The sequence below is a fragment of the Cloeon dipterum genome, chromosome 2 (assembly GCF_949628265.1).
Source record: "Cloeon dipterum chromosome 2, ieCloDipt1.1, whole genome shotgun sequence".
Lineage (NCBI taxonomy): Eukaryota > Metazoa > Arthropoda > Insecta > Ephemeroptera > Baetidae > Cloeon > Cloeon dipterum.
The window spans coordinates 35,526,148-35,551,400 of record NC_088787.1 but is presented as its reverse complement, the minus strand read 5'-3'; the positions used below and the strand labels follow the sequence as shown (position 1 = coordinate 35,551,400).

The following is a 25,253-nucleotide window of genomic DNA, read 5'->3' as shown; positions in this document are numbered from 1 at the left end:
TCTTTCATTGAAGCGCCGCTGGAATGGTGCCAAAAGAAGAAATTGCGGAAATTGCGGCGAGGCAGGCGAGCCGGCGCCACTGCGCCTCCCAGCCCGTCGAGCTGTTTACGCATTTAGAGTTAATCAAACCACCTTTTGACATCTCTGACATGGGCAACTGCTTTGCATTTTAGAAAAATAAAATATTTTTTGTTTTTAAAAAAAATGAACTCTGCGAGAAATTTGGTTTAATAAATTTTTATTTTACATTAAAAAAACTAACAATATAAATTAACACCATACATATTTCCCTTACAAAATATTCATTTGTTTATTAAATTCAGCTGAGAAATGAGACGTCTGGAGTGTTTGCTACAATAAATTCCATGTAGTGCGCCACGTCGGAGAACAAGGTGAAGCTGTTCCTGTTGCAAACACACAGTTTCGTACCGTTAAAACTAATCTTGGAAGATTTCCCGAAGCTGGTGACGCCTCTGATGAACCAGCGGCCCTCCTTTTCAATCGCCAGGCCTCCCCCGCTGTCTCCGTGGCACATGCTCGTTCCTAAATCAAATTTATTAATTTAAAACTAAAATTTAGAAAAAAAACTAACCGTTCGTATATCCGGCGCAAAAATTGTCCCCGGGTTTGAGGTGTTTTCCGAAAAACTTCTGGTCTTTTTGGTAGCAATTTTTATACGCTTTTATCGGCAGTTGGATCTCTTTGAGGCTTTCAGGCAGCGTGTTGCTCTCGTCGATTCCAAAGCCGACGGCCTTCAAATCATAAATTAACTAAAATATTTCAATAAATTCAATTAGTTTAATTATTTAATACCATGGCAAGTTTCCCCGTGACTTGGTTCAAATCGGTGTCCTCGTTCCACAGGCAAATCGGACGCACGTGGTGTGTTAATTCGAATCCCACGTCGAAAATCATCAGGCCGACGTCGTAATGGAACTGACCGGAAACGTATTTCGGGTGCGAGATCAGCTTTCTCGGCTAAATTTTATCATTAATTGAATTTAAATTTCATTTAATTAAATTTTCCAACCGTATTTGTTTGAATGCTTGGGTGGTTTATTAGCGATTTGTTGTACATTCCGATTGAGACCTCAAAATCAGTTGCGTTCATTTCAAAAATGCAGTGCGCAGCTGAATAAAAATTTATTAGTTTAATTAATTTCAGAAATTTTGCTATTTCACCAGTCAAAACGGCTCTTTTTGAGATGAGAGTTCCTCCACAGGCTGTCAGATCTTCGGATTTTTTGAAAATGTCCGCGTGCCACGGATGCCCGCCGTTTTGCTGAGTTTCGAATTCAGATGAAATGTGATGAGATATTTCATTTTCGTCTTCGTCTTGTCTCCCCGTCAGTTTTGTTCCACACCTTGGAAAGCTCAGGTTGTCTTCGTCATTGCTGAATTCTTTCAAATCATTTAATTTAGGAATATGTATTTTATTTTTAAAATAAATAATTTACTTTTAACTGGTGTTACTGCCGGAATGGCAGATAACACGGAAATGTTTTTGGAATTTCTCACGATTGGTTCGATAAATGGCAGAATGTCAACGAAGGTTTTGCAGCTGTCTTTCAACAAATGGTGCTTTAATTTCAATCCCCGCAAGAAATGGCGTCCATTGTAGAAATTCACCAGCTCGTGGTCTGCGTCAATATGGAAATGAATATTAATTTTAAAAAATTTAAATAGTCATACCGTTGTTAGGACCGGAATCTTTGACGCAAAGAAGGCTTTGAGGAGGCAGACCCAACCGATTGTAAACATCACTCATTTTTGTGTTCACGCATTTTTCACAGGGTGTGAGATTTCCTATAGAAATAATTCTAATTTTAATAAAAATAAATTACAATTAATAAAAAACTTACGTGGTTTAAGGCTCTGCAAAATGTCTGAATTTTTAAGACGCTGTAAAAGAAATAAAAAGTTTAACCATTAAATTTAACTCACTGATTAATTTGTTACCTTTCGTTGGAGCAACATGAGATAAAGAAAATCTCTATGATGTCGAGACGCCAAGCCCGTCTTTTTATCGGCTGCTCGATTAAATAAACAAATTGGATCTGTACTGTTCAACTTTCTCTCGGTTTTGAATAATTTGAGAAAGATTTTTTCCTCCACGGCAGCAGCCGGATTAAGGATGATTTCAGTTACGCCCTTCACCTGAAATTAAAAGGATTTTTTTTATTATTCGCCAGGTGGAAAACTGTAATTGAACGGCATACCGTGAAATGTTTATCTGTGCAATTATTAGCATCAAACGAACTTGGCTTTTTTGCACATTGTCCCACAAAAGCTGTGATGTTTCCACTTTCTGTATTATCGATTTTGCAGTGAGCTGGGCAAAAGGAATGATTATTGAAATAAATACTCTAATAAAATTATACAAGCGAGAATAGTCCTTGGAGAAATAGCAATTCCGTAGCAACCGATGTTGGCTTGTCGCAAATAAACGATCCAGGGGTTGTAAATTTCGTTCTTCTCGACGCCGCAGTTCTCGTAGCTCAAGTTTTCCCCTTCATTGAAATCTGTAAAAAGAAATAAATACAAAAATTATAATCTAGCAGTTTTATTTCCTTTTAATTCTTACACGGAGCTGGAAAATTGGTGCATGGCGTGGCGTAAAACGTAGAGCCGATCGCGAGGAGAGCGAGAAAAGTGCAAAAGCAAACTGCCGAGCTGAGCAGCGCCAGAAAAACAAATCCATTTTTCACTGGCATCTTTTCTTCTCGCCTCGTTTGCATATTCCTGTATGTAAAAAGGGACACATTAGATTTCAAAATCGTGAAGGGACGGAATAAAATTGTAATTTAAACGAGTGGAAAGCTGAATGTGCGCGCGAAAAGCCGAGTGTACGGCTCTGGGCCCGGCGGCTGTCAAGCCGAAAAGCGTCTCGGCATACATCAACGCGCGCGAGACAGAGCAGAGAAACCGACGAGAGAGCAAACACTCGACAGACAAAAATCAAGACGAACGAACGAGGCACAAGGCCAGCAATCATTGTTCTCCATGTGAAAAGCGCTGTATAATTATAATTTTTGGCTGTCGCCCTGAGATTGTTTTATAATCTGAACGAATTTAGAGGCATTTAATAATAAATATTATAATTTTAAAAATATTTTTAATCCAATTGAAATAATAAGCTTCTTATCAAAAACTAAAGTAACTAATTAATCTTCTCTCTTGTCCTCTCATTTGAGGATCATTTCCTTTACAAATATAAATATAACTCTACTTTGTTTTGGTTGTTAATCAATCAGGGAAACACTGACCTACACCAACAAGAGACAAGGGGGAAATGAAATTAACAACTAGATATTTTCGTTTAAAAGTCCAATGAAAGACGTCGACTCTAAATAAGTTCAAAATAAACATGCAGACAAATCTGTTAAAATAAAAAGCATTCAAAACGCAAACTCGGTAGCCGATTTTCACGGCAACTTCTGGGAAATTATTAGCTCTTTTCTTAATTTAAATAAATTGTATCAATTAGAAAAATAGTGACAGAATTAAGGAATAAGATGTGGTACTTACAGCGCGGAATAAGTTGTGAGATGAAACGCTCTGCACGGCATGCTGGGCTATATAGCGAAGCGCGCGTTGTGAGACTTTTTACTGCCGCCACTCTGCGTACATTCCCCTGTTAGCCGAAACCTGTCTACCTCCACTTACTCGTCATGCACAGACATGCCCCATTACAAATTAATGAAAATACGCAATGGCTTCCACTCAACGATGCATTCAAATGTTGGAGCGAACGAATTGTGACTTAAATATATGATCTTTTTTCGTTAATTGGCCCTGTACCTGAGCAATTTCCTCATTTTTATTGGACCAGTTCATGAATTCATGAATTCACTTTCAAATTAAAACCTTACTTTTACAATTAGACTACTTTTCATGTGAAGGTTAATTTATTAGAATTTTAATGAAATAATTTTGTTTTTTATTGAAAAAGTTTTATTAATTTTTGTATTTTAATGAGCAAAAGACGCTTCTTATGCGTTCAACACTGTTCAACACATTCCTCTGGCTGTGAATTTCAGACGGTTAATTTCGGGTATATAGCAGAAACTGCAGAGACGGCGACATGGGCGAGACAATTTTGTCCCTTTTCCACGCGTGTCACCTGAACCGTCACCGACGGACACTCTCGAGCTAAGAAGCCAAAAAATGTCAAACCCATGGATACCGAAACTTGCATCCATGAATTTGGTAGCATTCAAAAGCTACACTCTTCCTCGACCAAATGAAACAAAAACGAAAACTGTACGGCATACCGTTTTCGTTTGGGAGCCGCGCAAAGAGAGCAAAACAAACGACTCGCGCGCGCTTTTTGTTTATTTATTTTTTGATCGTGTAATACGGCGCGATTTGATTTGTAACCCCCACATGTTATGCATATGATTTTATTTCAAAATAAACGAGTTTTCCAGTGGTGTGTTTACATTTTTTACGGAAAAAAATGAATTTTTCAAAAATATCGTGATTTTTGCAACCTCAAATCTCGGGTTTAAAATGTCAGAATTGCAAAAGGTATGCAGCCTTTCAACTCGTCTCAACCTCCCCTAGATAGCCAAAATACTTTGAGGGTGATGAACCCTCATCCCCCTTCCACCCCGTGTATTAAAGTAACGAGAAAAATCGCGTCAATTTGCACTTTCATCAAATTTATCCACTGTTAAAAACGCTCATAAATTGAACATAAATTGAACAAATGTACCCCAAATTCCATTGAATATCTAGGGGAGGTTAAGTAAAGTCGAACAGTGTGCAGTTTTTGCAATTCTGACAATTAGAACCAAAGATTTGGCTGTGACAATATTAGCAAAAGTTAAATCGAATTTTTGCCAACATTTCAATCGCTAAATCTCAGGTTCAAATCATCAGAATTTCAAAAACCGTACACCACTCGACTCATCTTAACCTCCCCTAGATAGCAAATGGAATTTGGGGTAGATTTTTTCAATTTAAGAGCGTTTTTAACAGTGAATAAATTTGCTGAAAGTGCAAAACGACGCGATTTTTCTTGTTACTCCAATACACGGGTTGGAAGGGGGATGAGGGTTGATCACCCGCAAAACATTTTGGCTATCTAGGGGAGGCTAGTGTTTCAGCAGATTCTGAAGGCCCTGTTTAACTGAAAACCTGAAGCTTATGCAACTGGCGACGTAAACACGCTCAGCGGAACAGTCTGCGAGCTCAGGATCGCACACTTCGGCTTCTGCGCCATTAATTTTGACTTTTTTTATTTGGCAAAGCTGACTATATGCCTCTAATAAACCACATTCCGTCTTTTTCCAGTGAGAGGCTGCTGCCACTGTCCCCGTTGCACACGGTTGTGCCTAATGTAAACAGAAAAATAAATAAAAACATTAATTTTAACAATAAAAAATTCCAAACTGTTTTTATAACCTTTGAAGAAATATCCTAAATTTACAATCCCTGATAAAAAGCACTGAAACTAATATATTTAATAAATTTTATTGTTCGTCGAATCGAGAGCTGCAAAAATCCAGCTTGTCGGGAGAAAGAAAAAGTCTAATTAATTCTATAACACTCGCAAATTAAAATAAGCCATTATATTAATTATCCGTTTAAGGAGGTGAGACTTTCTAGATACCATATATGGCATCTTTTGCGTGCAAAAATGTGTATGATAACAGTTGCGAGAAATATTACAAATTATTTGATATACATTTTTGTAGAAGAGCAGACCACACAATAATGCTTTTAAGCTAGAGGAAATCAAAAATAGAAAAATTTCGTGCGCGTGAGAATAATTTCGCGACAACAAAATTTGTGGCCATCTGTTGGCGAAAAAGTCTCACTCTCATTAGCGCCTTGTGACGTCGGCGGCCACAAACTTGTATCTCTTTAAGAGAAGAGAACAAAATAGAGGCGTGCAGTGTGCGTGTGAGATGGTGTGCGTGCGGAGTGTGCTCGTCTGCTCGGCAATTCTCGCGGCCACAGCGGCTAACCCGTGCAAACAACTGCAAAACGGCACCCTCAACAACGATCAAGGGGTGGAAAACGACGGGGCGTGTTCCTGCCCTGGCGACAAACCCTGTTTGAGGCTTTGCAATACAAGTGAGTTTTTATATTAAATTTATTTATTAATTTTCAGTTAAAAATATATACACAAAAGTTAACGAAAGTTAATTAAAAAAAGCAAAACTTAGTTTTGTGCATGGATTTTTTTCTTTATGGTGTAATGTCTATATTTGGAGACATTTCGAAAGCCTAAATGTTAAAAAGTAATTATTTTTAATAGTTGTTGGCAGAGCACAACACCGTCTATGTTGTTTGCTGTTTTGCGTTTTACGGAGTCGAAAACTGGTTGCGTGTCCTTTGCAAGAAAATATCCTTTTTTGCTAGGATTGCCATAGTTTGCAGCAAAAGTAGTGGCAAATTGAAATTAAATTACTCGCTTGGGGCTGGTTAGTGTTCACGAATTAAAATTAAAATACGCGAATAAACAACCCTGAATTTTTAAGTTTGTTGCAAACAGATTTAACCAAATCAGAATTACCTCTTTTTTCATGAATATTTTAAATTTCTCTTTGCGAAATTTCTTTCCCACTGATTTCAGGTCTTGATGCAGACGGAGGTTTCAATGAATCATTCAGGAACGAAAATATAAGCATTCAGCTGGAAAATTTGGAGAAGAATTCCTCCCACCAAGTCCTTCTGTTTGACCACTTTGCGTTAGTTCCCGAGTCAAATTGCCAGAGAGCATTAGAATCTCTAGAAGAAATAATTTTCACCGTCAACGGCAGCATTCAATCAAGCGACGTCGGATGGCTGCTCCATCCAGAAGAGTTTTGTGTTACTCAAATCGTAATTGAAATTTAACTTCCTTGAATATAATCAAGATTATTAAATGTATTTTATTTTATACTTTTAGAATGATTCTCTGGAGGTTTTTGTGTGTTCCAATTCCAATGAAGAAAAAGGTTGGCGGTTTTACCTGTATCCGCCGTTTTTCATCCTGAGCGCAGTTTGCCTGGCGCTCACCTTGTTCGCCTACCAATTTTGTCAAGAGACGAAAACGCTGCACGAAAAAGCCATTTACTGCCAATCGACCGCCCTTTTCTTCTCGTTCGTCACCCTGACAATAAATTACCTCACTGGCGATACGTCCCATATTTATGTCTGCAAAATTCTAGGTATTTTTTGATATTCTTTGGTCACATTTTAATAATAAATAAATTGTTTAAATAGCTTACACGAATTACTTCTTCCTGCTGGCGTCGTTTTTCTGGCTTAATGTCATGTGTATCGACATTTTCCTCACCTTCAGGTGCGTAACTCATTTAAAGGGCTATTAATTTTAATTGAAGCCCAAGATTTGGCGTTGACAATATTGGCAAAAATAAAATTTTTCGATTTTTTCCAATATTGTCAACGCCAAATCTCGGGTTTTAACTGTAAGAATTGTAAAAACTGGACACCATTCGACTCAACTCAACCTCCCCTAAATAGCCATTGGGGTTGGGGTGTATTTTTATTAATTTTAGAGGGTTGTGATCAGTGAATAAATTTGCTGAAAGTGCAATAGTGCGATGCGACGCGATTTTTCTCGTCACTTCACTGCACGGGGTAGAAGGGGGATGAGGGTTATGTACCCTTAAACCCCTTTGGCTGTCTAGGGGATGCTGAGACGAGTTGAACGGTGTGCAGTTTTTATATTCTGACGTTTAGAACCCGAGATTTGGTGCTCACAATATTGGAAAAAATCACGCATGCATTAATTCTGAATAAAAGCCAATTGATGGCATAAATTTATATTTCTGCGCTTGCAATTAGTCTTAAAATTTAATCAAAATGTCCTGTACCGATTGAAACTTCAGAAACTAATCAATATCTAAATTTCTATTGATTTCAGGAGTTTGACCAGAGTTACTAGACCCAAGTATTGGCAGGCGTCGATATACGCTTGGGGAATTCCTTTCCTGCTTTTAGTAACCACAATCGTGTTTGACCAGAAAACTAAAGGGCCCTACAGCCCAGGCATTGGAGAAAATTCCTGCTGGTTTAATGGTATAAAATTTATAACTCACATTTAATGGCATGTGTATATTTAATGATTTTTTGTTAAAATCCAGGAATTTTGGCGGAAGTTATCTACTTTCACGGGCTTGTGATGGCTCTGCTGCTGATAAATCTAGTTCTATTTGGATTAACTGCCTACCATTTGTGGATCGTGAGCGCCGAGTCAAAACGCGTCCTGCAATCACCCGAGAGCGGCAAGCAGAAGGTCAAACAAAAATAGTTTATTTCTTATAATTAATTAATTAAAATTTTGCAGGCTTCTTCGGATCGAACACGGCAGGACAGCGACCGATTCATTTTGTTCATCAAATTATTTTTACTGATGGGATGCACGTGGCTGATGGAAATCGTTTCTTGGGCAGTCGGCGGCGACGAAAGCATTTGGTATTTTCCAGACGTGATCAACAGCACTCGCGGCGTGCTCGTCTTTTGGTTCTGCGTGTGGTCGAAAAAGGCGTTGCGCAAATCACTGCTTCAAATGCTCTGCAAATGCGCGACAAAGGAGAAGAAAGAAGCGAGTGATCAAAATTCGACTGAGGTTAATGTCAACAACTCGTCGTTTTCCGGCAGTTCGTTAACGTTGCAAAGTGAAATTTAGGATATTTATTTGTAAATTTTTTATGTATCGTGCGATATGTGTGTGCAGTGGTGCAATATGAGTGAAGTCATTATGTCATGCATGGAAAATAAAAGTTATATTAATTAATTAATTTTTGAAAACGATTGCAATTTTAATTTTTTGAGAAAAAGTTGGCAGGCTAATAAAGCCCCTAACGTAAAATCACATTTTAATCTGAATGTTGGGAATTTTTCCTGGCAGCTGATTAGATAGATTTTGACGCGAGGCATTGAAAACAATCGAAAAATCATAAATTTTTTAGAAAAATAAAAAATCTGATTTTATTATTACACATAGAAGATATAAGAGATAACATTTTGCTCAATTTCACAAGCAATGAACTCAATGAACTGCTTCCTAATTGTTTTGGCTCGTAAAACTCTGCTTTAATTATTGTATCGATTATTTTTAAATGTAAATATGTGAAAATCGGACCAAATATTAAAAATAAAAACAAACAAACTAGGATTTAATAGTTAAAACCACTCTTTTGATTAGAAACGACTTGCAAACCAGCCATCCCAGCCATTTTAAATAATGTGACGTCTCGTTGCTCGTTGTTCAAACACATTTTTATTCACAGGCAAATTTTTGTCAAGCTATTTCTTAGAGTGAGAGAAAATATTCGGCCTTTGTCGCGCCGGTGGATCGCTTTATAAAACGTCAGTGCGGAGCAAGAAAAGTTTTCCTGCAGGCAAGCCGGTATCTCTGTGATGCGTACATCTCTCACTGTGCGCATTCCGAATTAAAAAGAAACAGAAGTCAAATAAAACACTCGATTAATTTTAAAGAAAAACCTTTTGGCGATCGAAAGACACGAGATATTTTATCTTTTATCTCGTCTTGAAGCCGCGGAAATTTAGACTCAAAATGTCTCATGGTCAGCGATTTACTCTTATCTGTTGTTTGTCAAAACGGCAGCTAAAAATCAAACAGTGAAATGGAAATAAATATTTCTACCAAGCACCAACAAGAGTGAGGAATTTGCTTCAAGAATCAAAATAGTGGCATAGGTCACATAATTTTCTGGCTTTTGCATTATTTCCGTATTCGGCGGGGAAGTTGCTAAAATGAAATTGGCTTAGAAAAGGTTTAACATGAATTAATATTTTTGTTCTATAATTCTGATAATTACTGATTTTCGGTAATTGTGATTACTTTTTGCGTGTTTTTTTTCGCGAGTGCAAAATGACTGGCCATCTGTTGGCGAAAACGTCTCATTTAGCGCCTTGTGATGTCTGATGTCTGAGGTAACAAACTTTAATCTCTTTAAGAAAGGAGAACTATAAAGGCGTGCAGTAAGCGTGCAGGATGGTGTGCGTGCGGTGTGTGCTCGTCTGCGCGGCTCTTCTCGCGGCCACAGCGGCTAATCCGTCCAGCCAACTGCAAAACGACACCCTTAACGAGGACGAAGGGGTGGAAACGGAAACAACGGAAGGCTCTTCAGGGGAGGATGGGGCCTGTGCCTGCCCCAGCGATAAACCCTGTTTGAGGCTTTGCAAGAAAAGTGAGTTTTATTATTAAATTTATTTATTATCAGTTACAAGTCACAAAATAGCGTAAATATGACACAAAAACTAATTTAAAAAGATGGAAAAATTCGTAAAAATATTAAAAATATCATATTTATGTCACCAATATTTTGCTTTCTTTATTTGGTTTAGTGCATGAATTATTATTTTTTTTAATAGTGCCTATAGTTGGGAATTTTTGGTGAGCCTAATTTTTAAAAATTAATTCTTTTTATAGTTGTTATTTGCTGTCTTACTGTACGAAAAATTCTGTCCCTTCATTTTTCAGGTGTTAATGCAGACGGAGCTTTCAATGAATCATTCAGAAACGAAAATATAAGCATAGACATTCAGCTGGAAATTTGGGAGAAAAATTCATCTCGCCCAGTCCGGCTGTTTGACCACTTTACGGTTGTTCCCGAGTCGAAATGCAAGAGAATAATTGAATTTCTAGATGAAACCTTCTTCTTCGTCAATGGCAGCATTTGTTCAAACGAAGTCGAGTTGCTGTTTCATCCGGAAGAGTTTTGTGTGACTCTAATCGTAATTGAAATTATTTTGAATATTCTAGATAATAAAAGTATTTTATTTTTAATTTTAGAATAATTCTCTGGAGATTGAGGTGTGTCCCAATTTTAATACAGAAAATGGTTTGCGGTTTTACCTATATCCGCCGTTTTTCATCCTGAGCGCAGTTTGCCTGGCGCTCACCTTGTTCGCCTACCAATTTTGCCAAGAGACGAAAACGCTGCACGAAAAAGCCATTTACTGCCAATCGACCGCCCTTTTCTTCTCGTTCGTAACACTGACAATAAATTACATCACTGGCGATATTTCCCATATTGATGTCTGCGTTAACCTAGGTATTTTGTTTTTACTATTTAGCCTGGTGATATTTTAATATTAAAAAATTGTCTAAATAGCTTACACAAATTACTTCTTCCTGATGGTGTCGTTTTTCTGGCTTAATGTCATGTACATCGACATTTTCCTCACCTTCAGGTTCGTAACTCATAAAAATGGCTATTACTTATTTTTTAAATTTATTTTTATTTTTGAGTCTGGGATTAATTTCTATTGTAAAATAAAAATTATTGTTACCGACTAATTAATCATAATTATTTCCTTGGAAATCGCAACAAAAATTAAAACCATCAATCCTCAACCTCCCCTATACAGCCAATGGGATTTGGGGGTGACCACCTACCCGCAAACCCTAATTTTACTTTTTTCCCTGCAGTTTAAATGGAATGTATTTTCTGTTCCGATTTTCATCGCGACTTCAATGCACGGAGTGGAAGGGGGATGAGGGTTGATCACCCTCAAAACCATTTGGCTGTCTAGGGGAGCATAAGACGAGTCGGACGGTGTGCATTTTGTACAATTCTGACAGTTTAAACCCGATATTTGGCGTTGACAATATTGGCAAAAAAAAAAAAAAAACTAAAATTTTCGATTTTTTTTGCCAAAATTGTCATCTCCAATTCTTGGGTTTGAGCAATGATAGTTACAAGTACTGCACATCATAAGACTTCTCTCAACCTCCCCTAGATAGTCGATGGAATAGGGTTGATTTGAATTCATTTTAGAGGTTTTTGATTTGTAAATAAGTGCGCTGAAAGTGCAATGCGACGCGATTTTTCTCGTTACTTCAATGCACGGGGTGGAAGAGGGATGAGGGTTGATCACCCTCAAAACCCTTCGGCTGTGTAGGAGAGATTGAGATGAGTCGAACGGTATGCAGATTTTGTTACTGTTGCTCTTAAAACCCGAGATTTGGTGCTGAAAATATTGAAAAAAATGTCTCTCGTCACGTACATAAAAAGCCAATTGATGCCAAAAATATGATTCAGGGCGTGCAATTTGTCTAAAAATTTCCTGCTAACGATTGAAAGCTCACGAATAAATTATTTCTCTAAATTTTTTATCGATTTCAGGAGTTTGACCAGAGTTACTAGACCCAAGTATTGGCAGGCATCGATATACGCTTGGGGAATTCCTTTCCTGCTTTTAGTAACCACAATCGTTTTTGACCAGAAAACTAAAGGACCCTACAGCCCAGGCATTGGAAAATGTTCATGCTGGTTCAATGGTATAAAATTTATAACTCACATTTAATATAGTGTTTTTAATTTATATTTTTTTTAAATCCAGGAATTTTAGCGGAATTAATCTACTTCCACGGGCCTGTGATCGCTCTGCTGCTGATAAATTTAGTTTTATTTGGATTAACAGCCTACAATTTGTGGATCGTGAGCTCCGAGTCAAAACGCGTCCTGCAATCACCTGAGAGCGGCAAGCAGAAGGTTAATCAAAAATTATTTTAATTAATTTTTATTGATTAAATTAAATTTTGCAGGCTTCTTCGGATCAAGCGCTGCAGGAGAGCGACCGGTTCGTTCTGTTCATCAAATTGTTTTTACTGATGGGCTGCACGTGGCTGATGGAAATCGTTTCTTGGGCAGTCGGCGGCGACGAGATCATCTGGTTCCTGCCGGACGTGATCAACAGCACTCGCGGCGTGTTCGTCTTTTGGTTCTGCGTGTGGTCCAAAAAGGCGTTGCGCAAATCGCTGTTCCGGTTTCTCTGCAAATGTGTGAAAAATGAGAAGAAACAACTGAGTGAACACAATTCGACTGAGATTATTGTCAACGACACGTCGATTTATGGCAGTTACCGTGAGATATACGGCCAATGGTGAATTACAAGGAAAATATTTGTGAAAAATCCATTATGCCTCTACCTGGGCAAGACAAAAGGGATTGAAATCAAGCGAAAAATCATTAATTGTTAAGAAAATTATGAAAATCTGATAATTAAATGATTTTATTACTGTACGTGTTACATATTAGAGATAAAATTTTGCTCAATTTCATAAGCAATAAACTCAATGAACTGCTTCCTATTGTTTTGGCTCGTAAAGCTCTACTTTAAACAATTTATCAATATTTTTAAATGTAAACACGGGAAAATCATACACCAAATATGAAAATAAAGACGAAAAACTAGAATTTAATGGTAAACCGCACTTTTGATTAAAAACGACTTCCAAACCGTCTAAAATTAATCGATGTAATAAAAAAATACCATGCCTACATCGCTCCATCTGCGTACATCAGCGTGATGAGCATTCCGAAATAAAAAGAGACACTCAATTAATTTTATTGAAAAACTTAATTTTTGCTAAATTGTTTTGCACACAGCGATCGAGATACGAGAGAGATGATTTTATCCGCTTTAGTCTGCAATTTAAACTCTCAAGGTCTCAAGGTCATCCTTGTTTTTTTTTTTGTCAAGACAGCTAAAAATCAAACGGTCAATTGGAAATAAATATCAAGCACCAACAAATGATAATAATTATTTTAGGACAAATTTTTGAAACGAAGAGTGCAGAATTTGCTTAAAATATCAGACTAAATGCCAGATTTTACATAATTTTGAAGAGAAGTGCGCGGCGCGCGTGCTCATCCTGCCGCGAAGCGAGAAACAAGCAGATTTGTGGATTTGTGCGAGTTGTATATTACGCTGCAGCAGCGGAGTCGTGACTCGTGACACTCTTGGCGCCTGCAGATCAAAAACGCGGCCGCTACCCAAGCGTTATATCCGCGCGACGAATAATTATCTTGATTAATATCGGCTTATTGCGGCCTCGCGTGCGGCTCTCCACAATTATGCGGCTTTTGCATTTTGATAATATTTTTAAATAATTTTTTACTCACCGCGAGAAGAGGCATCTCTGTTCTGCGCCACCTCCGCCTATGTAAATCCCGAAAAATGATTTTTTTTATTAATTTCAAGGCTTTTCCTTTGCATGGTGCTCTGTTCTTAAATTAAATTTTAGATATAAATAAAATAATTTAATCTCGCTTTCATAAAATTCAAAATTTTCTTATAGATGCTTGGAAATAAAATTTTTCTCCCAGACTGAAATAAACAAATGATTCGTAAAATTGTCGCTGCTGATGGGCTGCGCGTGGCTGTTGGAAGTCATTTCGTGAGCAGCCGGTTGCGACGTGGGTTTTTGGATTTTATTTTTTTATCGAGAAAATGGAGAAAAACCAATCGAGAGAACACAACTCAATTCAACATCACACGTTGTCAGTTGGCAGCTCGGTCGCCTAACAAATTTAAATTTTAAAATTAAGAAGGTGTATCTTATTTGCCTTATTTGGTAGTGTTTTAGCAGATTGTGTTGGACTGAAAATGAAAACCTGAAGCTTATGCAACGGGCGACGCAATCAAGCTCAGCGGAACAGTCTGCGAGCCAAAATAATCAGAAAAAATATGTTCAGTAGTTAAGATTGAAGGTGCTTTTTTAATATTGATCCGAAAATATAATATTTAATGCTGTATATCTAACCAAGGAGGCTTAATTTCTCCATAATTTAGACGTTTTCAGCGAATGGTATAATTATAGTCAGAAAAAAACTCTATTAATTTTGCAATTGCGCTTCTATTTCATATTTATTGTTAAACAATTACAAAATTTGTAAATTCAGTAAATCATTCATCAGCCGGAATAGTCGAAATAGATGTCAGGGGTGTTGTGCACAATCCAATCGATGTAATAAGCCACGTCAGAGAACAAGGGAAAAGCGTCAGGATCGCACACTTTGGCTTCTGCGTCATTAATTTGGACTTTTTTTGATTTGGCAAAGCTGACAATGCCTCTAATAAACCACCTTCCGTCTTTTTCCAGTGAGAGGCTGCTGCCACTGTCTCCGTTGCACACGTTTGTACCTAATTTAATCACAAAAATAAATATAAACATTAATTTTAACAATAAAAAAATACCGTACCGTTTGTATAACCAGCGCAAAAATTGTCTCCAGGCTTCAATCGCGCTCCGTAATATTTCCTCAGACTGTGGTAGCACTCCAAGTGTGATCTTATCGGTATTTCAGCCTCTTGCAGCGTCTCAGGGTGAGAGTAATTCTTAAAATATCCGTAGCCAACCACCTATATTTGCACATGACGGTTTAAAAGATGCGGATTTATCTAGGATTTTGAACCAACCAAAGCGGATTTTCCGGCGACGGCGTCAAGATTGGTGTCTTCGTTCCACAGACAAATCGGGCGTACGTGATCGGTCAGTTCAAATCCTTTTTCGAAAATCATGAGACCGACGTCGTAGTGGAACTTCCCTCTCGAGTACTTTGGATGAATTTTCAGCCTGCTGGGCTATGAGAAACCGACAAAAAAAATCATGTTACGTTTAACGTATTCAAAAATAAATATAATTGTTACTGTTTTAATCTGAATGTCAGCAGAATGCCTCAGAGTCTTGTCATACATCCCAATGGTGACTTCAAAGTCCTCAGCTTTTTGTCCTTCGATACAGTGAGCGGCTGAAAACGGGGAAAGTGGAGATGGAGGCAAAAAATCTTCCAATGCTCTTAGTATAAAATTATTTAAAGAGTTATTTATCACAACAGGAAAAGCAAAAAACGGTTTCAGTTGAATCGAAAACAAATCTATAACTATATTAGCAAGAAGAAGACATATCTTTTAATATTTACCTGTCAAAACCGCCCTTTTCGATATGAGACTTCCACCGCACGAGAAACCAAGGCCCTCGACTGTAGCATGCCATGGGTGTGCGCCGCGTTGGGCTCTGCTTCCGGCCAATATCAACTGGCGCGACCTGATTTCTTCAACCTCGTCTCCTGTCTCCCGTCTGCTCCGAACCACTCTTGATTTCAGTCCGCAATTCGGGAAGCTCAGGTCGTCAGGACTCCTAAAAGCTTTTTTACGCAATTCGGCGATTAGGATTTGGAGTTGCTATAATTTTAATTAGCAATTTTCACAGCTATTCAGGATTAAATCCATTTTTTGAATAAAAAGATATCCCCATTGGATGTACTGAAAACGAACTTGGTATAGAACTTTTTTCTAGAAAAACATTGTTTTTTAGATTTGTTATGTCAATTATTTTTGGTCACGATATACAATGCATAGAAGACGGATTTAAGTAGCACTGAAATTCCATTTTTGGACAGTGACAATCGATTTTTAAAAAGGTTGAAGTATAGGTTAGGCAGCTGAATATCTTATTGTCTGCAATTGGACACGAGATGTGCCGAATAACTCATATTTTGGCAGTTTTTGGCCCAAACCTATTGCAAGGGCGACAATAGAACGCCGTCGATCAAGTCAGAGAAAGGATGAACTCAGCCCTTCTCTGATTATTGGTCTTTTATTTTTGCTAGGTTCATACCAAACGCCGCGCAAGCAACGGGTTTCACGTTATTCCGCCGCATGTTGGCAAGTGTTGTGAAATTTTCTCGTCTGACTGAGTGATTCATATCTGCATGACCTATAATTTGACCCTCAGCAAGATTCGATTGGCATAATGTCAGAAATCTACGAAAATCGCAAATAACGGTGCGGTGTGCAATCAGAGACTTTTTTCATATTTAGAAAATAAAGAAGTTTTGTCGTACCTCTGATTGACTTTACAGGTGGAACGGGGGATAGTACTGACATGTCATCCGAGTTCCGCACGATGGATTCGACGTAAGGCAGAATATCGATATATGCTGTATACGTGATATTTCCGTTTTTTAAATCGGAATAAGCTGTCATGCCTCTAATGAAGGACCTTCCCTGGTAGACATTCACGAGGAATAATAAGCTTCCTATAAAAGTATAAAAAATCTCATTTTAAATGATGACTTTTGTAATATTTAATTTACATAATGAGATAATATATGTATATATAATCATACCATGAACGTGCTTTCGATATTTCTGTTGACGCACGCACACGAACCGGGTTTGAAGAGAGGGCTGGGCAATCTCTACATGATGCTTGCGTGAGTATTCCAGACAATTGTCATCGGACACGATATTTAATCCTGACAAAAGCTTTGAAGTAAAAATAATTTGAACATACGATGTTCGATTCGTTTCTGGACCCTATAAAAAATTGTTTAATATCAAATAAATATTTTTTTTTTTAAAATGTAAATTGTAATCAGATGAAATCATACAATTGCCGGCGTCGCCAAAGAAGAGTACTTTGATTGGGGATCCTCTACCAAGTCCATTTGATTGCCGCGGTTGAACAAACAAATTGGAGAAATATTAGCTGGCATCTTATTTTTTGTTCTTAGAATGTAGATCGGAAATTCGTACGCTCGTTCTTCCAAGAGATCGCTGTTTATCAAAACCACTTCTCTCACCTGAGAGTACGAGAATAATTAATAGAATCAAGAGCTCAATTTAGTTATTTCAAATAATGTATTAAATTCATGTAATATATCTTTCACCTTGATATCAATGATTCCAGCGCATTTTCCATAACCGGTATTACTGCTTATTTTTACACATTCTTTGGCGATGTGAACCGATACCCTACGAGAAAAAACACGAGTTGACACGAGTTTTTGGTGACCCCCTCAAATATTTTTTTTGTTATTTTTCCCGGGTTATTTGAGGCCCCCTTTATCAATATTGACTGGAAATTTTGATTTATTTCGTGATTTTGAAATTTCTGGATCACGTGATATTCACGTGATAAACACGTGTTTCCGGTTACGAGTTAAAAATTAAAATGCTTGCTAATTGCTTCAATTGCATTTCAACTATGTTATTTTGCAGTTTTGTTCCTTAATTTAATGATTTTAAGGGTAAATAATTAATTTTAGCTACTCATGTATTTTAACTTGAGTTGAACTCGTGTTTAACCCGGGTGTTTAAACACGTGTCAGAGATCACGTGATTAACACGTGTTAAACTTGAGTTAAAATACACGAGTTACTAAATTTAATACTTACGTATAATTTATAAAAATTTGCCCATTTTATTTCAAGAATGGGCACAAGTTTTCAAAATTCTTCGAAAATACGTGGTCAATTAAACTCGTGTCGGAGATCACGTGTTTAATACGTGTTTATCCCGAGTTACGTTTTATGAGTAGATCGGATTAATAATTTGCTCTCTAAATAATTTAAAATAAAAACTGCACGAGAGTTAGTAATGACACTATGGTATATAAAATATTTTATATATAATCGTATTTTTTTTCAATTCTGCCATTGCTAATTTAATGAGTGTTAAAATTCATAGAAAAATTCATTAGAGGGATAATATATCACTGTCGTGGAATTTTGAATTTAAAAAATCAAAAATTTTAAAATATAATTAATTTTAGCTCATGTTAAATATTTGTTATTTATTTTTCTCATCATATTCCGACACATGTCTTTCAATCGGGTGGGATAGGCGGGGTAGGGGTAGGTTTTTATATATACTTGAAATAATTATTAAATTATGATATAAAATATTTTTTGCGTAATTTTCCATCACGCATGTAAATTGTTTGGTTTGGACAAAGAGCGTGAATCAAGAGTCAACAACACAAAATCGGAAATATTTAGGATATTTTAGTCTTTGAATAAATTAAATAAATATTGACATATTGCATGTCTGCTATAGATCTGGGTTGGGGATTGGGAAAAGAGTGCTCCAAATTATGTTAAAAATAAAGTGTTCTGCTTTAACATTATATTGAATAATTTTAAAAATCTTAAAATAAAAAATGACATGTGTAATTAACGAGAAAAATCACCCGTGGGCGGTATTTCACCTATGACGATGATATTTTTGTATCACATTGATAATTTGTAAGAGCTGTAGATTTTTAAACTAATTTAAGCAAGTTCAATATAATTAAAACCAGGCTTCATCCTCGTTGTCAAGAAAGAAATTCGTCGTATTTATTCCTCGACCAGACAACGAGGATGAAGCCTATGGTTTTAATATTATTGAACATGAAAACAACCTCTATTGGGCGCATTTTTCAAATTTTAATTTAAGCAAATTTGCAAGTTCTCTGAAATTCGTGGGGCGCGCAAACAAATATGCAGAATAGTGAATATAAATATATAAATAAAAAATATAAAAATATTGAGCCCGGCCCTCGCGGCTTTTCGCGCTACTTTAAAAAGGTTTACAATTTCACATTTCTTGATTCTTGGGGATAAATAAACCGATTTTTATTTTTAACACACTCATAATGTGGAAAAAAGAAAATAAATTTTGAATTTATCAAGATTTACGAGCAATTTTAACAATAAATTTAAAACTTACGGTTATTAATTGTGTAAAGCATGGATAAATAGGTTAAATTTCTATTTTAAATATTTAATTAATAACCGGTCTTAAAAGAAAATCTTTTAAATTATAATCGCAGCTGGTTACGATTGGCTCTACTGGTTGCTGCCCCGCCCACAACGAGCAACCGGTTAAACAGCAGCTGGATGAAAATATTTTGTTCTTCGTCGCACTATCCTGCCGCAATTCGTATCGAAAATGGACTTAGACATTTGTAAATCCATTTTGTATTGTAAATTCTTTCAATTTATTCAGAAAATAAGCCGTTTTCATTTAAATTTCTGCGAAATTCTTTCATTCGAGTTTTGGGGAAGTACCAGTTTCGCAGTGCGCAGACGCACTCATTCGTCATCGGTTAGGGGTAGGGTTGTGACTTTGTGAAAAAAACAATATCAATTATCGATATTTGATATGATATTTGAAATATCAATATCACTGATATATCAGCGAAAAAATATCAGAATTTGATATATCAACGATGATATTTCCAGATGATCAAAAAATGGCTGCCGGATGAACCGAAACCGGTTATGGCTATTTTTAAGGCTTAAAAACCGATTTTTTAAGCATTTTACACCGGTTTTTTCATAAATATCGGTTAGATAAGAAAACATTTGAAAAATGGCGGTTTTCCACAGGCATATGTGATGAGTATTCAAATAATTTAAATGTTGCGCGCCTTTAAAACAGATGTTTGAGAAGGGGGTGTGTCGGATCCCACCATATGGCGCCAAAATTTGCATCTGGCTGCTTTCCCTTCCCCCCTACCCGCCACATGGGTGTCTAATTAATTAATTAATAGCTATTATTAGGTAATAAATAAAATATTATAATTTAATTGTGCCATTTTAAAATTAATTTTTAAGTTTGATGTTTACAATATCAGCTGATAATGTGAGAGCGTCAATTTATCTTCAAATTAAAATATTGGGGTGTTTTTCTCCACATCATATGTGCTTTTCAACCTTCATCTGGTAATAAATAATTGAGTTTAATAGATACACATAAGAGAAATCAGAATGAAATTACTTTAAATCGTAGCAGCTGTTTTGTATTAAGTATTTCAATTTTTAATTTGAGGCTATGCCATCATCAGAGCAATTTTCGCAATATTATTTGCGTTATTTGTACACATTTTGATTGAATTAGTTACAATAAGTTCTTAATTATTCACCATTCAAATCAAAATTCATTGTTTACAAACAATTTGTTACATATCATTTTAATTCAACAAGTAAATGTGGTAACTGCCAGCTGACAGAGGTCATCTGTGACCGATCAGCTGGCGTGGGGGGCCTTTATTGCTGTCAGGGTTTAACCTGACCTACCTGACGTTGCTGACCATTGTTTACAAACAATTTAATTTAATTTTCATTCAACACAAAAGCTACTATAAGCTGACCACAGCTGAGAGATCATCTGTGATCGATCAGCTGAGACATTTTTCGCGCCTTTGTGCATTGCGAAAATTACAATATCGGTTACGCCCATGTTTGGGGACGGAAAGTACAGTTTGATCCTAAACTTTTATGCGAAAACCGGCATGAAAAATGCCATCTGTCGGTCAAAAATGTCAACTAATATCAACCTTGATATCCGACTTAGATATCAATATCAGCCTGATATGATATATCAAATATCAGCCATGATAACTGATATGATATTTGATATATCAAATTTTTTTGATATATCGATATTGATATTGCCAACCCTAGGTTAGGGCACAAGCCGGCAAGCCAGCTGCAGCAGCATGCAACGATTGCAACGGTCAGTGATGCAGTTTTGTTAACCAGAGGAAATAGGATAATTTTCTGCCCTTCGTGACCAGCTGAAGGCCTCTGAAGTGCACAATACCATCGCGACCATTGCCCACCGATGCCATCCGAGTGTGAATGGCCTGCGTTTGCGTCACGCTGGCCAAACGAAATCGTAAGAATTCTCGTCTCGCCCAAGCAAGGTATGTACATTCATTATATTTATGCATTATATTATGTAATTTATGCAATAAATTTGTGAATTTTTCATCCTTTCGCAGGATATTATTGTGGTCTTATACAAACATACATTCTTGTACGTATGTATCTACATTTTAAATGTATGTAGTTACACTAGTTACCGCCTACATACATGGATGTATTTATGTATAAGACCACAATACATACATACATATTCAGTTATTCAGTTTAATTATATGCAGTGAGTTTCTGGCTGAGTTTTATTTATTTTTGAATTTGAATATGCATGTAATTATTGATGTAAAGTAAGCGAAAAGCTTGAGTTCGCCATAACGTCAACCGTGCTTCATAATTCAAGTTTGCAAAATAATTCTGTATTTTTCAGATTGAGAAATCGTGACATCCCAAATTATATGGAGACGGCCCCGACTTAAAGCCCACTGAGTCCGCTGTTGAGGAACGGTCAAGAATCAAAATTGTTCTGGTGGGTATGTAATATTTATAAATTTTGATACCAAGTGTTTTCACTTGTTTACATACACACGGTGCATCTACATTATATTTTTTCTGTACACTTAAAGAGGATTAATGATGCAAAATCCTGGATAATCCTCGTTGCCAATACATGAACTCTTCCCTTAAAATTAAGTTGAAGCCAAAATTGAGTTAATTAGCACTGTAAATATTTGAGAAAATTGGCTGAAATGTTAGCATGCTTTTTAAATGGCGAGGACTGCCTATCCTTACTTGAAATCTGAAATTTCGCAACAAAGAATTCCCCTAAAAAGTTTCATACGCTGTTGGAAAGATCTCGACGAGAGGAAATCTGCCAAAAAATGCGGTCAAACGCTGGAAATTTTCTAAAAACCTTGGGAAAATCGGAATATTTTCTAGGAAGGTCTTTTTTATTATGTATTATAATAAAATTAATTGACTGATTTTGCATCCAATTATTAAAAAAAAATAATTGTCGCCTTGTATCAATCATCTTTAAACACTTTTCGCGTTTTCGCATTGTTTATATTCTGTACAAACATTGTATGTGTATGATTTCATTTTAATGCGTTTCAGTGAAAACATTTTAAAGATGCAATTTGTTTAAAACTATTATTAACTCATTTAAAACCTATTTTTTAAAGCCAGCTAAAAATTATCTCAATACAATCGATTTCCTTAGTCCTCCCATACTGTTTTAAATTTGTTTAATTCCTAATTACAGAATTGAAGCAAGTCTGGGATGAAATACTTTATTTTTATTCATTTCAAAAATTTATCATTATATATTTGAAGATTTAAAAACTGAAAATGCATAAAGCAAATTGAACCTTAAAAATAGAATGCGTTTTAATTCAAATACTCAAAAACAAACAAAATGCGAAAATATTGAAACTATTAATAAGGCCTGGAATAAATACAATGTTATATTATACGCGAAAAAATTATGCTATGCAACTGTTCTACAAACCAAAATATCAAATAATCGTTTATATTCATTTTTTGACCTTTTTAGAGATGGCGAGTACGCGCCAGGTCGAAGAAGAAGGAGAAAGAGAAGGAGAAGTAAAAGTAAAAGCAGCTGAAAGAGAACAGCCTGTGAAGGATCACCTGATGCAGAGGGAGAAGAGGAGGCATGTGAGGAAAATGTTAATTGTGGTTTTATATATATTATTTTGATACATTTCCTAATTTGTTCAACAACACTTGAGCTTGGTCGCTTTATTTTTTATTTTATTTGGAAACCAGCAAGCATATTAATTAGAAAAAAATTATCTGATTTATAGTGCTTTTATCTATTGTTTTGTTGAAACTGAACGATCGTAATGTAATGCAGCTTAATCTTTTACACACTTCATCTGTCATAAACCACACTCTGAGGAAAAATTCTTACGGTGAGAATCAAAATGCGGCTCTCAAATTGAGAACGCAATTTTGAGTCTCACCGTGAGTAGCAGAGAGCTGGTCTGGCGCTTTTGGATCTCACTTATATATCTCACAGTGAAGCCAAAAAGCGGTCTGCCTTCTCGTACTCACGGTTAGAACTCGCTCGCTTCGGTATCGACTGAGCGTTTCGATCTCCCTGTGAGATCCAAAAGCGTCTGGTCGCCTCTGCTATTCACGGTGAGATTTGTTCTCTCAAATTGAGGGCGAAACTTTAAGTCTCACCGTGAATAACAGAAGCGAGACTGAACGCTTTTTTTAAATTTCACAATGAGATCGAAATTCTCGCTCTCAGTCGATACCGGAGCGAGCGAGCATTTGGGTTGTACCCTTGAGTACGAGAAGGCTGGCCGCTTTTTGACCTCATTGTGAGATAGAAGCGAGGATCTGTGAGATCCAAAAGCGCTAGACCACCTCTCTGCTACTCACGGTCAGACTCAAAATTGCGTTCTCAATTTGAGAGCCGCATTTTGCTTCTCACCGTAAGGATTTTCCCTCCGAGTGTAGTCTATGACAGAATCTGTTATGCTCTTTTTGTATGCGGAAACTGACGAATTAGTGTTTATGTGAAATGATTGATGTACCATATTTTGGAAACCAAGGAATTAAAATCTTTATCTAGTGTAGCAAATAAATATACGTTTGTTTGAATTATGTTTCCTTATTTGCACTCAAATTGAATTAAAAATACCTATATATAAGCGCTAATCGCAATTTAATATGACACGTGTTTTACACGTGTCAACACGTGAACTTGTGCGAAAAACACGTGTTTGGCACGAACTTAGTGACGTGTCAGACAGGTGACAAACACGTGTTTGTAACTTGTGTACACGCACCCAAAATCACAGATTTGACACGAGTCAGACACGTGTTTTTTCTTGTAGGGTACATCTCTGATATCATCCGTCTGCAAATCGCATGCGTCTATTTCCAAACCAATTAAAATGAAATTTCCTTCATACAAGCGATGCAAATTTAGTTACTCGTGAGAATAGTCCTGTGGGATATAATTGCTCCAAAGCAAACAATTTTCGAGCGGAATGATACTTCCGCTACCCAATATTTTTCTCCAACGCCACAGTTCTCAGCACTCAAATTCTCTCCATCGGTGAAGTCTGTCAATATTTAATAAAGAGCTCTAGAGTATAAAAAATTGTTGATACTTACACGGTGCTGGGATGCGATCCTTCGCGGCCAGAGCGGCGCAAGCTGCAAGGGCTAGAAGAAGAAGAAGAAGCGAAAAGGCGCTTTTCAGCGTCATTTTCTCTGCTCCTCTGACTGTGTCGGGAAGCGAACTAGGCCTTATACAACCCACGACTGACCGTGAAGATAAACTTGGTGTACCCAGCAATCACTCTTGTGACTTGACCCCGATCGCCTTTATTTGTACCCAATTGATAACGATTGCGAGTTTGTATAAAATAAGCTTCTTCGCTGTGTTGTTTCCAAGCCAATCTAATAAAATAAAAATACAAATTCGTCATTCAGAGAAAAACAAATATAAATTTCCTCATAAAAAATAATTTCAAAGATATTTGTGTGAATAATTGATTTGATACACAAAATTGTTATAGAAAATTGTCACTTCATGAAAATATCTGGAGTATTTTGTACAATCCAGTTCAAATAAGAAGCAACATCTGCAAAAAACGAGTAACTGTTCGGATTGCAAACAGTTTGCACATTGCCGTTGAAATTAACTCGTCTCGCCCGGCCGAAGCTGACGATTCCTCGAATGAACCAGCGGCCACCTTTCTCAACCGAGAGGCCGCCTCCACTGTCTCCTACACACGCACTCGTGCCTGTTAATTAAAATTAAAATCTTTAAATGGTATAGCCGGCGTAGAAATTGTTGCCCGGCCTCAAATGTGATTCGTGACACTCTGCTTCGCGCCTGCAGATCAAAAACGTGGCCGCTACCCAAGCGTTATATATCCGCGCGGCATAATAATCCCGATGATTCTTGGCTTGCTGCCTCGCGTGCGGCACTCCACGATTATGCGGCTTTTGCATTATATTTTTTACTCACCACGAGGAGAGGAATCTCTGTTCTGCTCCACC

General features: G+C 36.8%; 3 protein-coding genes and 1 long non-coding RNA gene across 5 annotated transcripts; 2 read left to right on the top strand and 2 right to left on the bottom strand.

The window, feature by feature from the left end:
* Positions 1–227: 227 nt before the first annotated feature.
* Positions 228–3,766, bottom strand: LOC135936089 (uncharacterized). 2 transcript variants are annotated; one of them, XM_065478770.1, is made up of 13 exons: positions 3,529–3,766; positions 2,585–2,742; positions 2,382–2,522; positions 2,220–2,332; positions 1,960–2,157; positions 1,863–1,902; positions 1,693–1,806; positions 1,458–1,640; positions 1,183–1,401; positions 1,031–1,131; positions 814–978; positions 593–752; positions 228–543 (listed from the first exon to the last, which is right to left on the bottom strand). In XM_065478770.1, the coding sequence occupies exons 1-13, from the start codon at positions 3,567–3,569 to the stop codon at positions 320–322; spliced, it is 1,857 nt and encodes a 618-aa protein (XP_065334842.1). In that variant the 5' UTR covers positions 3,570–3,766; the 3' UTR covers positions 228–319. The 2 variants fall into 2 exon arrangements, with proteins under 2 accessions (XP_065334842.1, XP_065334843.1); XM_065478771.1 differs by having other exon boundaries at positions 2,585–2,727; positions 3,529–3,765.
* A 2,149-nt stretch (positions 3,767–5,915) lies between these two features.
* LOC135937588 (G-protein coupled receptor Mth2-like) lies at positions 5,916–12,923 on the top strand. Its single transcript, XM_065480747.1, has 9 exons — positions 5,916–6,084; positions 6,587–6,834; positions 6,902–7,163; positions 7,219–7,297; positions 7,883–8,037; positions 8,103–8,254; positions 8,306–8,642; positions 12,334–12,485; positions 12,539–12,923. Exons 1-9 carry the CDS (start codon positions 5,916–5,918, stop codon positions 12,878–12,880), a joined length of 1,896 nt encoding a protein of 631 aa, XP_065336819.1. The 3' UTR covers positions 12,881–12,923.
* Positions 12,924–14,624: 1,701 nt separating this feature from the next.
* LOC135936799 (uncharacterized) lies at positions 14,625–24,487 on the bottom strand. Its single transcript, XM_065479750.1, has 12 exons — positions 24,360–24,487; positions 24,176–24,307; positions 24,082–24,116; positions 17,451–17,534; positions 17,172–17,363; positions 16,908–17,097; positions 16,623–16,817; positions 15,699–15,923; positions 15,427–15,527; positions 15,196–15,360; positions 14,979–15,138; positions 14,625–14,919 (listed from the first exon to the last, which is right to left on the bottom strand). Exons 1-12 carry the CDS (start codon positions 24,451–24,453, stop codon positions 14,690–14,692), a joined length of 1,803 nt encoding a protein of 600 aa, XP_065335822.1. The 5' UTR covers positions 24,454–24,487; the 3' UTR covers positions 14,625–14,689.
* LOC135936801 (uncharacterized) lies at positions 21,018–22,818 on the top strand. The gene is made up of 3 exons (XR_010574389.1): positions 21,018–21,253; positions 21,637–21,735; positions 22,762–22,818. It is a non-coding gene; the product is annotated as an uncharacterized LOC135936801 (long non-coding RNA).
* Positions 24,488–25,253: the final 766 nt, after the last annotated feature.

Bases quoted from the DNA above. Each gene is read 5' to 3' on its own strand.
- LOC135936089 (XM_065478770.1), bottom strand. From the start codon at position 3,569: ATGCCGTGCAGAGCGTTTCATCTCACAACTTATTCCGCGCT. The intron at 2,333-2,381 runs GTATAATTTTAT...CCTTTTGCCCAG, and splicing joins TCCAAGGACTATTCTCGCTT to CTCACTGCAAAATCGATAAT. The intron at 544-592 runs GTTAGTTTTTTT...AATTTGATTTAG, and splicing joins TTGCGCCGGATATACGAACG to GAACGAGCATGTGCCACGGA.
- LOC135936799 (XM_065479750.1), bottom strand. From the start codon at position 24,453: ATGACGCTGAAAAGCGCCTTTTCGCTTCTTCTTCTTCTTCTAGCCCTT. The intron at 16,818-16,907 runs GTATGATTATAT...ATACTTTTATAG, and splicing joins ATATCGAAAGCACGTTCATG to GAAGCTTATTATTCCTCGTG. The intron at 15,139-15,195 runs GTTGGTTCAAAA...GTGCAAATATAG, and splicing joins TCGCCGGAAAATCCGCTTTG to GTGGTTGGCTACGGATATTT.
- LOC135937588 (XM_065480747.1), top strand. From the start codon at position 5,916: ATGGTGTGCGTGCGGAGTGTGCTCGTCTGCTCGGCAATTCTCGCGGCC. The intron at 6,085-6,586 runs GTGAGTTTTTAT...CACTGATTTCAG, and splicing joins TTTGAGGCTTTGCAATACAA to GTCTTGATGCAGACGGAGGT. The intron at 7,164-7,218 runs GTATTTTTTGAT...TTGTTTAAATAG, and splicing joins TTATGTCTGCAAAATTCTAG to CTTACACGAATTACTTCTTC.